We start from the raw sequence: 16665 nt of genomic DNA on the forward strand, positions 1-16665 counted from the left end.
GATCGCTTGAGCTGAGGAGTTCAAGACCAGCCTGGGCAACATGGCAAAACCCCTCTCTACAAAAAATACAAAAATTAGGTGGGGTGGTGGCAGGTGCCTATTGTCCCAGCTACTCAGGAGGCTGAGGCAGGAGGATCACTTGAGGCCAGGAGTTTGAGGCTGAAGTGAGCCATGATTACGCCACTCCACTCCAGCCTGGATGACAGACTGAGACCCTGTCTTAATCAATCAATCACACAATGGAAAATAGCAATAATCTGATACAAGAGAAACGTGGAAAATACCACTTTAACCAATGGCACAGACAGCATCCTGTGCCGTCTAATATGACCCACCAGAGACACCTCTTCTGTGCCAAAAGTGTAAAGCATGAATCCTACTAGTGAGGAAATGTCAGATAGTTAATACCAATGTTGGAGCTCCACCCCAAATAAACAGAGCCTCTGGGCACAGTCAGACTTCAGAACCAGTGTGTTCTCAAAGGAGAGGAATGTAATGTTCAAGTTCCTAAAGTTACTGCAGTTCCCCTGCAGAGATTCAAGGAAACAGTGTTTCTAGATCATTTTTTTATTTTAGTTTTTTTTTTTTTGAGGCAGAGCCTTGCTCTGTTGCCCAGGCTGGAGTGCAGTGGCACGATCTTAGCTCACTGCAACCTCCGCCTCCTGCCTCAGCCTCCCAAGTAGCGTGCGCCACCATACCTGGCTAATTTTTGTATTTTTAGTAGATATGGGGTTTCGCTATGCTAGCCAGGCTGGTCTCAAACCCCCAACCTCAGGTGATCCACCCACCTTGGGATTGCAGGCATGAGCCACTGTGCCTGCCCGGCCTTAAGATTATTTTAAAAGCAGGAGTTTTCTGGAAGTGAAACTTCTCCATCTCAGAACCATAAAACCTTCAGGTCATCTGAGTATGACTTCTCAGCCAAGCTTACAGACACATGCCACCACGCTCAGCTAATTAAAAACTTTTTGTAGAGACAAAGTCTCACTTTGTTGCCCAGGCTGGTCTCAAACACCTGCGTTCAAGTGATCCTCTAACCTCGGCCTCCCAATCACCTCTGTAATGTTGTGATTACAGATCTGAGCTACCCAGCCCCTGATATCCCTATTTTAATGACTCTGCCAAGGTCATAGAGCCAGTAAATGGCAGTGTTGACTCATGCCTTGCCACCTTCTGTAAAGGCATTAGCAGCAGAGGTAACTGGAAGAGTGGGCCTGGCAGTGGGCCAGGGAATGCGGGACCCAAGCGAGAGGCTGGGAGTAGCAATCAGCTTATCCATGGGAGGAAGGCAGGCTGGGGACTTGGTCCAAATGGACCTGCAGGCCAGCCCCCAGGAAAGGAGGGAGCGGCGATGAAGTGGGTGCACGGTACTCACTTGCACTCAGCCTCTGCATCGGCCTTGGCGGTTGTGTAGAGGCCACGCAGCTTTGTCCGGTAATAGGGAGAAACTGCAGAGGAAACACAGGGATAAGGAGGCAGGGCCAGGGCAGGCACAGTAGCATGGCACTGCTTCCATGCACCGGAATCACACTCGTGGAGGCACAGAGAGGCCGTAGCTGCAGTCAGAGCTCTGCTGGCTCAGGAGTGCTCCTGAGGCGGATGCCCCCAGGCTCCATGAGTCCACATTTCCATATGGTACAAATGCCATCCCTACATCTGCGAGAGTACTGTCTTACCTTTTCTCCATCATGACACTCACAGAAAATATTTGTCAGGACCCAGGAAAACACAATTCTCAGAGTTACCCAGAGTAAGAAAGCCCCAGCCCCAGGATCTCACCACCTGAGGGCCTCAGGGCAGATGCAGGGGCCGCCTGGGAAGGAAGCTCCTTTCTAGAAAACACCAGCTAACTGGGGTGCTTGTGCGCTCTAAGGGCAAGCTTCCCTAGATACAGCCTCATTTCACTGCCTTTCGAATCCTCAGAGTAGAGGGATTTTAGTTCTTCAGGTCACCCAGATTAACGGAAAGCTGTCCCGCCTGCTGCATTTTGGAATATGCAGATACATGCAAATCTATTTTGAATACAATGACCACCTCGGTCACAGTCTTGGCCATACTCACCCCAGCCCCATCTCATCCCCTTTCTCTCCTGAGCCCAGCTACTCACTCTTGTTCTCTGTCTGCATCCGCTCATGGGTCTTCTGGATGTTTACTAAGTTGTGTTCGCTCCGCGAACGCTCTTCCTGTAAGGAAAAGAGCAGCAGGACATGACGGTGGCCGTTTGTGCTGCTGTGGTACCCTGCCAGCCAGGCCAGAGTCCCCATCCCCAAAATACGGCCCTCATTTTCTTTTTTTTTTTTTTTTTTTGAGATGGAGTCTCACTCTGTCGCCCAGGCTGGAGTGTAGTGGCACGATCTCGGCTCACTGCAAGCTCCGCCTCCCGGGTTCACGCCATTCTCCTGCCTCAGCCTGCCGAGTAGCTGGGACTACAGGCGCCCGCCACCACGCCTGGTTAATTTTTTGTAGTTTTAGAAGAGACGGAGTTTCACCATCTTAGCCAGGATGGTCTCGATCTCCTGACCTCGTGATCCGCCTGCCTCGGCCTCCCAAAGTGCTGGGATTACAGGCATAAGCCAATGCGCCCGGCCTAATTTTTTGTATTTTTAGTAGGGACAGGGTTTCGCCATCTTGGCCAGGCTGGTCTTGAACTCCTGACCTCGTGATCCACCTGCCTCGGTTTCCCAAAGTGCTGGGATTACAGGCAAGGGCGCCCGGCCATGGCCCTCATTTTCTAAATCCAAATTCAGGAGTTCAAGATGATTTTCTCCTTTGACTAATGCAAAAGCATTATAAAAGGCCTTAAAGGGCCTGGTGCAGTGGCTTAAGCCTGTAATCCCAGCACTTTGGAAGGCCAAAGTGGGCAGATCACTTGAGATCAGGAGTTCAAGACCAGCCTGGCCAACATGATGAAACCCCACCTCTACTAAAAATACAAAAATTAGCCGGGCATTGTAGCATGTGCGTATAGTCCTAGCTACTCGGGAGGCTGAGGTTGCAGTGAGCTGAGATCATGTCACTGCACTCCAGCCTGGGTGACAGAGTGAGACTGTTAAAAAAAAAAAAAAAGAAGGCATTAAAGTTAAATCATAAGTGATATCTTTAATGATAGTCCTTTATCAAAGAGACAAATCAATCTATACAGTCAATGCCATCCCCATCAAAATTCTAATTGACTTCTTTGCAGAAATTGACAAGTTCATCCTAAAATTCATATGGAAATTCACGGGACCCAGATTATCCCCAATCTTGGGAAAAGAAAAAAAAAGTTGGAGAACTCATACTTCCCAATTTCAAAATTTATTACGAAGCTACGGTAATCACGATGGTGTGGTACTGGCATATAGATCAACAGAACAGAATTCAGAGTCCAGAAATGGACACATACAGGTATGATGAATTGATGTGGAGAAGAAGGGGTGGGGAAGAATGCTGGTGCAATTCCTCCCATATCAGTCGTCCTGGGAGCAGAGCTGCAACTGCAGATGCTGGAAACTGAGACAGATCCTAAGAAAGAAATTATGACTATGCTTTTTAGCCTTTATGTGAGAATTTTTAAGTGCCTGATGGGTGGGTTGCGCCTTTACCTCAACCTGCAAAATGAGGTTAACAGTGAACACAGCTAGCTGCCTAGTGCTCAAGACAGCCAATAGTCTATACCTGTGTAACCCCACCCTATATAAATGGGAATGGATTAGGGGTTGTGGGGGGATACTTGCTAGACTAGTACTGATGCCGCTGCAATCTGGACCAGGTACAGTGGCCAAAGCTAACATCCCTTACAAAGGTGGAAAAGTTTGGGTGAAAACCAATCACAAATGGAGAGGAGAAATAGTAGCCGAGTTAACAGAACAAATTAAATGGGTTATGCAATGAGGGAAATCCAATATTGTACTCATACCTCAAGAGAGGCTGAGAGAGAGAGAATGCCATCTCTTAGGTCAGTTACACTGGGTGCCTGAAAGGGCGAAGCCCTGTGTCTGTCAGGACCACGCCTGCTTTTGGAAGCTGAAGGGTGAGATGGGAGTCTGGGAACTCGGCAGCAGCTGTCTGAGGGACACCCTGGTTGTATGGGATGATGATAAACTGTTCTAACTGTGGATGACTGAATGGAATGCGTAATCTGCCTGTATCTTTTTTTTTCCTTTATTTATTTTTTTGAGATGGAGTTTCGCTCTTGTTGCCCAGGCTGGAGTGCAGTGGTGCGATCTTGGCTCACTGCAACCTCCACTTCCCAGGTTCAAGCGATTCTCCTGCCTCAGCCTCCCTAGTAGCTGGGATTACAAGCAGGTACCACCACGCCCGGCTAATTTTTAGTAGAGATGGAGTTTCGCCATTTGGCCAGACTGGTCTCAAACTCCTGACCTCAGGTGATCCACCCGCTTCAGCCTCCCAACATGCTGGGATTACAGGCATGAGTTACCACGCCCAGCCCTTTTTTCCTTTATTTTACAATGTATTTTATTGATAAACTCTTCTTAGAGCAGTTTTGGTTTATAGAAAAGCTGAGCTGATGGCACAGAGTTCCTGTATGTATACCTGCTCTGCCCTGCGCAGTCTCCCCTATTGTTAACATCTTGCATTAGAGTGGTGCGTTTGTAACAACTGATGAGCCAATACTGTTAGATAATTAACTACATCCATCCCCATGATGGTTTACTCCGTGTGTTCTGCCGTTCTATGGGTTTGGACAACGCATCATGTTGCGTGCCCCCCATCATGGTACCCTGCAGAAGAGTTCCACCCCCTAAAATCCTCTGTGCTCCACCTATCCATCCCTTTCATCCTATCTCTCCCAAGGCCCTGGCTATCGCTCATCCTTTCACTCTCTAGTTTTGCTTTTCGTTTACAGTTGGAATAGACAGCACGTAACCTTTCAGACTGGCATCTTTCACTTAGCAATGAGTGCCGGCATCTTCTGACTCTTACTCTCCAGGTTACGTCTAAAAGGAATACCATTTGGGAAGGAATTTCTGGGATCTACTCCTTCCTGGCTGTGTGGTGCACAACTGCCAGCAAACTGATCCTTGTGTAGCTATAAACCCTGAGTATCGTGGGCAAAATGTGGCGGAGCATGCCCGATAGCCTGCAGTGAGCTACAGGCACCAATACGCATCTCCCTTGTATCTGTGAAAGAAAAGATATCAAATAGGGGAAAAATGGCTTTTTTTTTTTTTGAGATGGAGTCTTGCTTTGTCACCCAGGCTGGAGTGCAGTGGCGCCATCTCGGCTCACTGCAACCTCTGCCTCCGGAGTTCAAGTGATTCTCCTGCCTCAGCCTCCCCAGTAGCTGGGATTATAGGCATCCGCCACCAAGCCTAGCTAATTTTTGTATTTTTAGTAGAGACAGTCAACATGGCAAAACCCCGTCTCTACTAAAAATACAAAAACAATTAGCCGGACATGGTGGTATGTGCCTGTAATCCCAGCTACTAGGGAGACTGAGGCAGAAGAATCGCTTGAACCCAGGAGGCGGAGCTTGCAGTGAGCTGAGATCGCGCCACCGCACTCCAGCCTAGGTGACACAGTGAGACTCCGTCTCAAAAAAAAAAAAAAAAGAGTGTTTTTGTTTGCCTGGATTAATAGGGTGGAAGGAAAAGATATGGGGCATTTTTGCTGGGTGCTAAAAATGTTCTCAAATTGATCGTGCTAATGGTTGCACAATTTTGTGAGCTGCGAAAAACCACTGGATTATACACTTTAAATGGGTGCGTTGTATGGCATGTGAATTCTATCTCAGGATAGCTGTCAAACAAAATGAATCATGAAATCCTGTACATGGTAGAAAATCCAACAGGAATGGTAGCCATACACCAAATTCCCCTCCTTTCACTTTTATTACGTCATTTTGGTTCCTGCGAGTCCAATCTCTCTGAACACAAATGCCACCCCCACTTCACGGCTCAGCATCAAAGCCCATGTTCCCATCTGGGAATGGAGGGTGGTGACTTTTTACCTGGGTTTGTTTGATCAGCTGATGGAGCTCTGTGAGAAGTTCTGCAATGCGGGAATCGGCAGACACAAGGGCCATTGTCTACAGGGGCACCTGGTGGGGGAGTGAGGACAGAAGAGAACTCTGTTAGTGGCTGCTGTGGGCTGAACTGTGCCCCCTCAAAAGATACATTAGGCCTGGAGCCTCATGCTGTAATCCCAGCACTTTGGGAGGCCAAGGCGGGAGGATTGCTTGAGGCCAGGAGTTCAAGACCAGCCTGGGCAACACGGAGACCCCGTCTTTACAAAAAAATTAAAAACTTAGCCCGGCATAGTGGCACACATCTGTAGTCCCAGATATTCGAGAAGCTAAGGTGAGTGGATCGCTAGGCCCTAGGGGGTTGAGGCTGCATGAGCTACGATCGTGCCATAGCACTCCAGCCTACATGACAGTGTGACACCCTATCCCCTTTAAAAGATAATAATAATAAAAAGATACATTGTAGTCCTAACCATGGTACCTGTAATGTAACCTTGTTTGGAATTAGGATCTTTGGAGAAGTATTTAAGATGTCACTAAGATGAAGTCATAGTGGAATAGGGTGTGCCCTTAATCCAGACACACAGCCAGGTGCAGACAGAAGCAGCGACTGGACTTGGACAGCTACAAGCCAGGGGATGCCAAGGACTGCCGGCAGCCACCCATCCAGCCGGGAGAGATGCACGGAGTAACGGCCCCGTCTAAGCCTCCAAGAAGCAACAATCCCTTGTCTTTGGAACCAAGCTGACATCTTGATTTTGGAATTATGGCCCCTAGAACTGTGATGGAATAAATTTCTCTTGTCTTAAGCCACCCAGTTTGCAGTAACTTGTTATGGCAGCCATAAGAAATGAATACAGTGGCAAGCTATCCTTGGATTCTCCTCCACCCTAATGATATGTTTGAATGTCATATGTTCGACGAAGTCAAGGAGTCAAGGAGTGTATAATTTTTGTATATAAATACAAAAACTAATATGAAGTGCCTTAAAAAGATAGCATGCCCTTAGCCCCTGCTCTGCTGCCAATATCCTGACAAATGATTCAAACATTTCTGGTATCCATATTTTAATCTGTAAAATGGGGATCATCTCTGCTATATTTTGGGAGATTCAAATAAGATTTTATATGAAGACACTTTCCAAGTCATAAAACGCTGTTACTTTCTTACTATAGTGGGAAGAAAAATTTTTTTTTTTTTGAGACAGGAGTCTTACCCTGTCACCTAGGCTGGAGTGCAGTGGTGTGATCTTGGCTCACTGCAATCTCTGCCTCCCAGGTTCAAGCAATTCTCCTGCCTCAGCCTCCTGAGTAGCTGAGATTACAGGTGTGTGCCACCATGTCCAGCTAATTTTTGTATTTTTAGTAGAGATGGGGTTTCACCATGTTGGCCAGGCTGGTCTCAAACTCCTGACCTCAGGTGATCTGCTTGCTTCAGTCTCCCAAAGTGCTGGGATTACAGGCGTGAGCCATCACGCCCAGCCAGCATGGGAAGAGAAACTAACTACTGTAAAATATCTCAATCAAGATGAATGTACTCTGATGAAAATAAAATGCTTCTGTACAATAAAAGATAATTAGGGCCGGGCGTGGTAGCTCATGCCTGTAATCCCAGCACTTTGGGAGGCCGAGGAGGGCAGATCATGAGGTCAAGAGATCAAGACCATCCTGGCCAACATGGTGAAACCTTGTCTCTACTAAAAATACAAAAATTAGCTGGGCATGGTGGTGGGCACCTGTAGTCCCAGCTACTCAGGAAGCTGAGGCAGGAGAATCGCTTGAACCCGGGAGATGGAGGTTGCAGTGCGCCGAGATCACGCCACTGCACTCCAGCCTGGCAACAGAGTGAGAATCCGTCTCAAAAAAAAAAAAAAAGATAATTAGAACAAGAGTAAAAAGACAACCAAAAGTAATCAAGAGTGTAAGTTACAAGTAGGTGAAAATAGACATATGCCTAAAGATAAAGGTATATTTGATAAAATAAGGGGATATTTTTTACAGTGCTAAAATTTTGCACAATAGCCTGCATCTTACAAAGTTTGTTCAAGCTGGGGGCAGTGACTAACACCTGTAATCCCAGCACTTTGGGAGGCGAAGGTAGGAGGATGGTTTGAGTCCAGGAGCTCGAGATCAGCCTGGACAATATAGCAAGACCCTGTCTCTATTTTTATTTTTTATTTATTTATTTTTTGAGATAGAGTCTTGCTCTGTCGCCCAGGCTAGAGTGCAGTGATGCGATCTCTGCTCACTGCAACCTCGGCATCCTGGGTTCAAGCGATTCACCTGCCTCAGCCTCCAGAGTAGGTGGGATTACAGGCACCCGCCACCTTGCCTGGCTAATTTTTTGTATTTTTAGTAGAGATGGGGTTTCACCATCTTGGCCAGGCTGGTCTCAAACTCCTGACCTCGTGATCCACCCACCTCGCCCTCTTTTTTTTTTTTTTTTTAAAGTTGTTCAACTAACACATCCTCCTACTCACAGAGATCAGATTCACGATGAATGGAGTAAACTCTTCCCCCCACTTAATCAACTGCGAACCTCTCGCCATGTATTTATTCATATCTTCTTACATGCTCTGCTGCTGCTATTTAAAAGTATAATAACATACAAACTAGGAATAGAGGGGAACCTCCTCAACCTGATGAAGGGCATCTATGAAAAACCCACAACGAACATCAGACTTAAAGGTGAAAGATTAAAAGCTTTCCCCTAAGTCAGGAACAAGATGAGCATGGGCCCTTGTCATTTCTAGTCAACATTGTTCTGGAGGCTCTCGCCAGGGCAATGAGGCAATAAGATGAAATAAAAGGCATCCAGATTGGAAAGGAAGAAGTACAACTATTTCTATTTGCAGATGATATGACCTTGTATATAGAAAACCCTAAGGAATCCATTAAACAACTATTAGGACTAAGACAAGGTTAGAACTCATAGCAAAGTTGCAGGATACAAGATCAATAAACAAAACTCAATTGTGGCCAGGCCCCAGAGGCTCACGCCTGTAATCCCAGCACTTTGGGAGGCTGAGGCGGGAGGATCACTTGCAGCCAGGGGTCCAGACGAGCCTAGGCCACGAGACGAGCCTGAGCCCCACTTCTACTTTATAAATTTTTTAACTTTAAAAAAAGAAAGCTACAGTAATCAAGATGTTGTAAGCAAAGACATCTAGTTCAATGGAATAGAACTGAGAAACCGGAAATGGTCGACTAATTTCCAACAAGGGCGTCAAGACAAATTAGTGGGGAAAGAATAATCTTTTCAACAAATGGTACTGGGACAACTGAATATCCACATGTAAAAGAATGAATCTGGTTCCCTATCTCAGCCCATATACAAAAATGATCTGAATAGACAGTTCTCCAAAGAAGACATATAAATGACCACCAAGCACATGACAAGATGCTCCGTATCATTAGCCATTGGGAAATGCAAGTCAAAACTACTGAAGACACCACTTCACACCTACAATAAAAAAGAGACAAGAGTTGGGAAGGAGGTAGAGAAACTATACGAATGCATAAAGTGTGATATTATCCATACAGTGGAATATTACTTGACAGTAAAAAGAAATGAAGTACTGAGACACGCTATGACATGGATGAACCTTGAAAACATTATGCTAAGTGAAAGAAGCTGCAATCACAGAAGACCACATAATTGTGTTTCCATTTACGTGAAATATCCAGAATAGCCGAATCCATAGAAAGCTGGGTGGGGAAGGGTTGGGAGAGAAAGGACAGCGACTATTAATGAGTATGGGATTTTGGTTTTGTTTTTTGGCCAGGTGTTGAAAATGTTCTAAAATTGTGCTGATGGTTGCACAACTCTGAATATACTAAAAACCAATGAGTTGCACACTTTAAATACATGGTACATGGCCACCCCACCCCCAGGCAAATATTAATTTACTTTCTGTCTCTTTAGATTTATGTAGTCTGCACTTCTTTTTTTCTTTTTTAATGAGACAGAGTCTCGCTGTGTCACCGAGGCTGGAGTGCAATGGCACGATGTTGGCTCACTGCAACCTCCGCCTCCCGGGTTGAAGTGTTTCTCCTGCCTCCCAAGTAGCTGGGACTATAGGCGCCCACCACCACGCCCGGCTAATTTCTGTATTCTTAGTAGAGACGGGGTTTCGACATGTTAGCCAGGCCGGTCTCGAATGCCTGACCTTGGGTGATACGCCTGACCTTGGGTGATCCACCTGCCTCGGCCTCCCAAAGTGCTGGGATTACAGGCGTGAGCCACCATGCCAGGCCTGTGCTTTCTTTTTATTGCTAACTCCATTGTTTTGCTATATCATATTTTACATGTCAGTTCATGAACTGATGGACATTGGGTTATGTCTTTTTTTGGCTATTATGAATGCTGCTGCTATGAGCGTTGTGTACAAGTTTTTGTGTGGGCACATTTTCTTTGTTTTTCTCTTTTGAGACAGATTCTAGCCTTGTTGCCCAGCTTGGAGTGCAGTGGTGTGATCTCGGCTCACTGCAATCTCTGCCTCTCTCATTCAAGCAATTCTCCTGCCTCAGCCTCCCAAGTAGCTGGGATTACAGGCACCCATCACCACGCTGGCTACTTTTTGTATTTTTAGTAGAGATGGGGTTTCACCACGTTGGCCAGGCTGGTCTCAAACTCCTGACCTTAGGTGATCCACCTGCCTTGACCTCCCAAAGTGCTGGGATTACAGGTGTGAGCCACTGCGCCCGGCCCTTCTTTTTTAATTTTAATTTTAGGTTTTGGGGATACATGTGAAGGTTTGTTGCATAGGTAAATACGTGTCATGGGGGTCTGTTGTACAGATAATTTCATCACCCAGGTATTAAGCCCAGTACCCGATGGTTATCTTTCCCGCTCCTCCCTCCTCCCACCCTCCCCGCCCAGTGTCTGTTGTTTCCTTCTTTGTATTCATGACATGTTTTCATTTCTGGGTACATATCTATGAGTAGAATTAATAATCTGTTTTTTTTAACGTATTACACTATGTTTATCTTAATAAGTGTATTAAACATAAACTCTGTTTAACCTTCTGAGGAGCTGCATGCTGTTTCCAACTGGGTGACCATTTTACATTCCCACCTGCAATGTGCATTCCCACTCTGCATCTGCGCCAACACATGCTATTGTCTCTCTCTGTCATTTTTATTTTTGGCAGAGGCAGGGTCACACTATGTTGCCCAGGCTGGTGTCGAATTCCTGAGCTCAACCAATCCTCCTGCCTTGGCCTCCCAAAATGCTGGGATTACACGTGTGAGCCACCATGCCTGGCCTCTCTCTTTTTGATTACAGCCATCCTAGTGAGTCTGAAGTAGAGACTCATTGTGGTTTTGATTTGTGTGTCCCTAACGGTTAATGGCATTGAGTATCTTTTCATATGCTGTTGGCCATCTGTATATATTACCATTTTAAAGTTTGGTTATTTGTCTTTTTTGTTTGCTTGTTTGTTTTGAGACGGAGTCTCACTCTGCCACCCAAGCTGGAGTGCAGTGACTCAATCTCAGCTCACTGCAACCTCTGCCTCCCGGCTTCAAGCAATTTTCCTGCCTCAGCCTCCTGAGTAGCTGGGATTACAAGGCACGCACCACAAAGCCCAGCTAATTTTTGTATTTCTTTTAGTAGAGACAGGGTTTCATCATGTTGACCAGGCTGGTCTCAAACTCTCAACCTCAAGTGATCCACCCGCCTTGGCCTCCCAAAGTGCTGGGCTTATAGGTGTGAGCCACCGTGTCCAGCCAGTTGTCTTGAATTGTGTCCTTGGAAGCACATGTTTTTAATTTTTATGAAGACCAATTTCTTTTTCTTTTAGCTGCTTGTGATATTGATCTGTGTTGTCCCACATGTACGACACTGTTTTTACCACCACAGCTTTACACAATGCATTGTCATATAGAGAAGAACATATCCCCTTAGAAACATTTAGAGACCTAGGAACAGAAGCTACATCTGTGTCTCAGGTGGTGGTGAAGCCAGATGGTGGATCCTGGTGCCAGTACCCCCAGGGCTTGTATACCATAGGGAAAGGGTGGTTCATAAGGGATGCACTGGACAACTGAAGTATGATAACATCAAGATGGTGTGACCCCATGGCAGGATTTATGGTAAGTATGTACTCTTACACAAGGAACAATAGACAAACTGGAAATCTTGGAGTCCTTTCCAGAACTGGAATTAATCAGAAGTGAACACGGTGAATTAGAATCCAGGATGAAGTTGCTTTAGTCTCCCTAGTTGCATTAGTTAAAACCACACAAAAGAATAAAAGTGGAGTTTAGATCACAGATTGAAAGTGGATAAATCTGAGCATGATCAGCATGCAGGCTGTTGCTAAAGTCTTGGGAACTGATGAGGCTAGAGACTATCTGCTAAGTGAGGAAAAAGGAAAGAACCCCAGTGAGCCATAACAAAGAAAGTGAAGGTGTGGACAGAAGATGCAAGCTCAGTGGCCAGATCAGGGAAGGTGTGGCTTGGCATAGAAAGGGTTATTCTCTCCTGCTAAAGCAGGAATCCTGGCTGAAACTGTTATAGGGAGTTGGACAGGCAGGAGCAGGGCAGGAGAGGGCTCTCCCCCACCCACTAGGTGCCAGGGAGAGGCCATTTCCTGATGGTCCACACTTGATGCACTGAAGTGTTAATTGAATGCAGACACCAAGGAGACACACCTTCCTGAGCATGCACATTAAGAGACCAAATGGCAGAGCATGGCCTCCCAGGGCACATCACCAGAACAGGGAAGAAAGCCTCAGATGGGCATCCGTACAACTTCCTACACACTGTGTGTGTGCCCACCTCCCAAGGGTAAGGAGCACACTGTGCATGCGGGCAGCTCACCGTGAGGGAAGAATCATGGGAAAAGGGGCAGCCTTGGTCCTAGAATGTCCTAGGATCAAGGTTAAACACCGCACTGGATCTCAGCACCCATGTGGGTCTCCTTCAAGTGTACTTCTCCTTTCTTTCCTGTTCCAAAGCTTCTTAATGAACTTCCACTCCTGCTCTGAAACTTGCCTCGGTCTTTTCCTGCCTCGTGCCCGAGTCGAATTCTTAACAGGCAAGAAGTGAGACTGCTGCAAACCCGTACAGATTTGCTGCTGGTAACTCAGATACCTTCCACCCGTAACAAAACCAATGGCCCGCCTTGCACATGCCCGCACCTGAGCCCTATTAACAGCCCCACCACTGGACAGGGGGTTTTACTTTACACAGCACTGTCACAAACAGCGAGAGGTGCTGCAACCACGCAGCCAAGTCATCCGGTTAGCCTTCCCTTAGCACACTTCAAACCTCCTCTCTCCTCAATATCCTTGATACTGCCCTCAGACCCAGGCCTGGGTCCTATTAGCTGATATCTGAGGTTCCTACTTCACTCGGAAGGGAAGCCAGAGACTTTATTCCCACCATCAAAACTACAAGCTCTGTATAGCAATGCCTGTCACCTCTGCCTTCACCCTAAAGAGGAAAAAAAACAGTCTTCATTTGTGTTCTGAACTCCATCTCCCCTCCGACTGTCAGCGAATCCTTTCTCCTCTACCAGTGAACAAGCATGATTGAGGAGAGTTCATCCTGAAAAAACACAAAAGAGCTTCCAAACCCCTTTAGAGGCCCCCACCTCTGTTCCTCTTCACGGCAAAACTTCTTCCCTAAATTGTGCAGGGATCCGGTGCTGCTTCCTTGTCCCCACTTCACTTTCCAACCCACTTCTCTAGCTCTGTCCTCACCAGTCTCTCATCAAGAGAGTCAACAGCCCCTGCAGGGGAAGCGTGAGGGCCCTCTCTGCTGCTTCCGATGTGGCCTACTGATCTTGACATGATGCTACCCCCTTCTCCTCTGGCTTCAGGGCCTCCCTCCTGGCAGTTCGCCGGCCACCCACCTCCAGCTCCTCCTCTGGGCTGGAGCCTGGCTATCTCTTACACCCCCCCAGGTCCTCACCCCCACTTCCCAGCTGTGTAGTGCCATCTCCCAATCTGTACATCCGTCAAAAGAAAGTCACAGAAGGGATGATAAACAGCACCAAATGCCACAGAAGAGGACTCAGAGGGGTCTCCCAAAGCTGAGGAAGTCACTGAGGACCTTGGGGAAAACACTTTCCGTGGAAGAGACAGAAGCCAACACACAGGAGGGGGAGGCAAATGCAGGAAGCAAATGTGGGTTACTCTGTCTGGGAGCACGGCTGGGAGGCCAGCGAGCAAGAAGGGGTATGGGGGGTGCTGAATGGAGGAAAGTGACACGGAGGAATGTGACCACGTGGCTGGGGGGAGTTTCATGCTGAGAAGCCAGGGACAGAAGAGGGGGCTGTGTGAGAGGAGGCAGGCGCAGCAAGAGACAGGCTCTAGCACTGGATCATACCCAGCGACACCTCCCCGGCTCAGCTGACATTCCTTCTGGCCTGTTCCCTCTACACTGTCTCAGACACACGATCTTGCTGCCTGCCCACTCCTACCTGCAAAGCCCTTTCCCTTCTGGCTCAAGGCTGCGCTTGCCTGACCAGTCCTAAAGAAGCACACTTTTCTCTTGCTTGATTCTTCCTAGAACTGACATGGACTCTGCAACACACCTTTAGAAACTGGCCTTCTACCGGGCGCAGTGGCTCACGCCTGTAATACCAGCACTTTGGGAAGCCGAGGAAGGCGGATCACCTGAGGTCAGGAGTTTGAGACCAGCCTGGCCAACATGGTGAAACCCTGTATCTACTAAAAATACAAAAGTTAGCCAGGCGTGGTGGCCGGTGCCTGTAATCCCAGCTACTCGGAGGCTGAGGCAGGAGAGCTGCTTGAACCCAGCAGGCGGATGTTGCAGTGAGCCGAGATCGTGCCACTGCACTCCAGCCTGGGCAACAAGAGCTCCGTCTCGAAAAAAATACAAAAGGGCCGGGCGTGGTGGCTTATGCCTGTAATCCCAGCGCTTAGGGAGGCTGAGGCAGGTGGATCACAAGGTCAGGAGATCGAGACAATCCTGGCTAACACAGTGAAACCCCATCTCCACTAAAAATACTAAAAATTAGCCAGGCATGGTGGTGGGTGCCTGTGGTCCCAGCTACTCGGGAGGCTGAGGCAGGAGAATGGCGTGAACCCGGGAGGCAGAGCTTGCAGTGAGCCAAGATCGCGCCACTGCACTCCAGTCCGGGCAACAGTGCAAGACTCCGTCTCAAAAAATAAAAATAAAAATAAAAAAAGAAGAAACTGGCCTTCTAGCCAGCTGCTATTGGTGTTATCTTTTCTTCCCCAACAGACTAGAAGCTCTCAGGCAAGAACGGAAATCTCTGCTTTCATCAATCAATCACCACTCATTAGTAGCGTCAGGGACTTAGCAGGAACTTTTCTAATTTTCACTACTTCACACCCCAGCTCTCTCCTTCCCTGACCCCCATCTCCACAGTTAGGTCCACTTTGGATTTCCTTACATTGACTCTTCCAACCTTTTTTTGAAAGCGTAGGCTTTCCTTGGCTTCTGCAAGCTACCGCATCAACTATGAACCACATGGTACTGACTCCCAAATCGATCCCCAGCCCAGAGGGCTTCCCAAAGATTCAGAATCTTTTTTTTTTTTTTAAGGCGGAGTCTAGTTGTGTCGCCAGGCTGAAGTGCAGTGGCGTGATCTTGGCTCACTGAAACCTCCATCTCCCTGGTTCAAGTGATTCTCCTGCCTCAACCTCCCAAGTAGCTGGGATTACAGGTGTCTGCCACCACGCCCAGCTAATTTTGTATTTTTAGTAGAGATGGGGTTTTGCTTTGTTGGCCAGGCTGGTCTCGAACTCCTGACCTCAGGTGATCCACCTGCCTCGGCCTCCCAATGTGCTGAGATTACAGGCGTGAGCCACCATGCCTGGCCAACAACAGAAATTTATTGCTCACAGTTCTGAAGGCCGGAAAGTACAAGATCCAGGCCCCAGTAGATTCGGCATCGCTCTCCGCTTCAAAGATGGCGCCTTCTCACTGCATTCTCAACATGGCAGAAGGGGCAACACAAGTCCCTCAGGCCTCTTTCATAAGGGCGCTAACCCCATTCTTGAAAGTGGAGCCCTCACGGCCTAATCACTTCCCAAAGGCCCCACCATGTTGGGGATCAAGTTTCAACACATGAATTTTAGGGAAACACAAACAGTCAGACCACAGCATTTGGCTCCTGAACCCCCAAAAGTCATGTCCTTTTTACATGCAAAATACATTCAGTCCACCCCAATGGCCCCAAATAGAAACTCATTCTGGCCATCAACTCAAAAGTCTAAGTCCAGAGTCTCATCTATCATCTAAATCAGATATGGGTGGCTGGGTGTGGTGTATCATGCCTGTAATCCCACACTCTGGGAAACCAAGGTGGGCGAATCACTTGAGGTCAGGAGTTCAAGACCAGCCTGGCCAACATGGCAAAACCCTGTCTCTACTAAAAATACAAAAATTAGCTGGGCATGATGGCAGGCACCTGTAATTCAGCTACTCAGGAAGCTGAGGCAGGAGAATCACTTGAACCTGGGAGGCGGAGGTTGCAGTGAGCCGAGATCCCACCAGTGCACTCCAGCCTGGGTGACAGAGTGAGACTCACTCTCTCGCTCTCTAAATAAATAAATAAATAAAATTTAAAAAAACCAATCAATCAATCAGGTATGGGTGAGACTCAAAGTACAATTCATCCTGGGGCAAATTCCCCACCATCTGTGAGCCTGTAAAATCAAACGTGTTATGTGCTTGTAAAATACAACAGTGGGACA

The 16665-nt window shown here is 47.4% G+C and overlaps 2 protein-coding genes across 2 annotated transcripts in view; both read right to left on the reverse strand.

The window, feature by feature from the left end:
* Positions 1–16665, reverse strand: part of LOC112207873 (nuclear pore complex-interacting protein family member B8) — a 159251-nt gene that overhangs the window by 84811 nt on the left and 57775 nt on the right. The gene's annotated exons all lie outside the window — the stretch shown is intronic.
* The window catches only part of SGF29 (SAGA complex associated factor 29), a 37711-nt gene that overhangs the window by 4689 nt on the left and 16357 nt on the right, over positions 1–16665 (reverse strand). The window contains exons 2-4 of the mRNA XM_016928802.3: positions 5954–6043; positions 2108–2183; positions 1376–1448 (exon numbers count right to left, since the gene is read on the reverse strand). Coding sequence (XP_016784291.1) covers positions 1376–1448; positions 2108–2183; positions 5954–6028 — 224 coding nt within the window. The 5' untranslated portion in view covers positions 6029–6043. The remainder of the gene's footprint in view (positions 1–1375; positions 1449–2107; positions 2184–5953; positions 6044–16665) is intronic.

The sequence above is a fragment of the Pan troglodytes genome, chromosome 18 (genome assembly GCF_028858775.2).
Source record: "Pan troglodytes isolate AG18354 chromosome 18, NHGRI_mPanTro3-v2.0_pri, whole genome shotgun sequence".
Classification (NCBI taxonomy): domain Eukaryota; kingdom Metazoa; phylum Chordata; class Mammalia; order Primates; family Hominidae; genus Pan; species Pan troglodytes.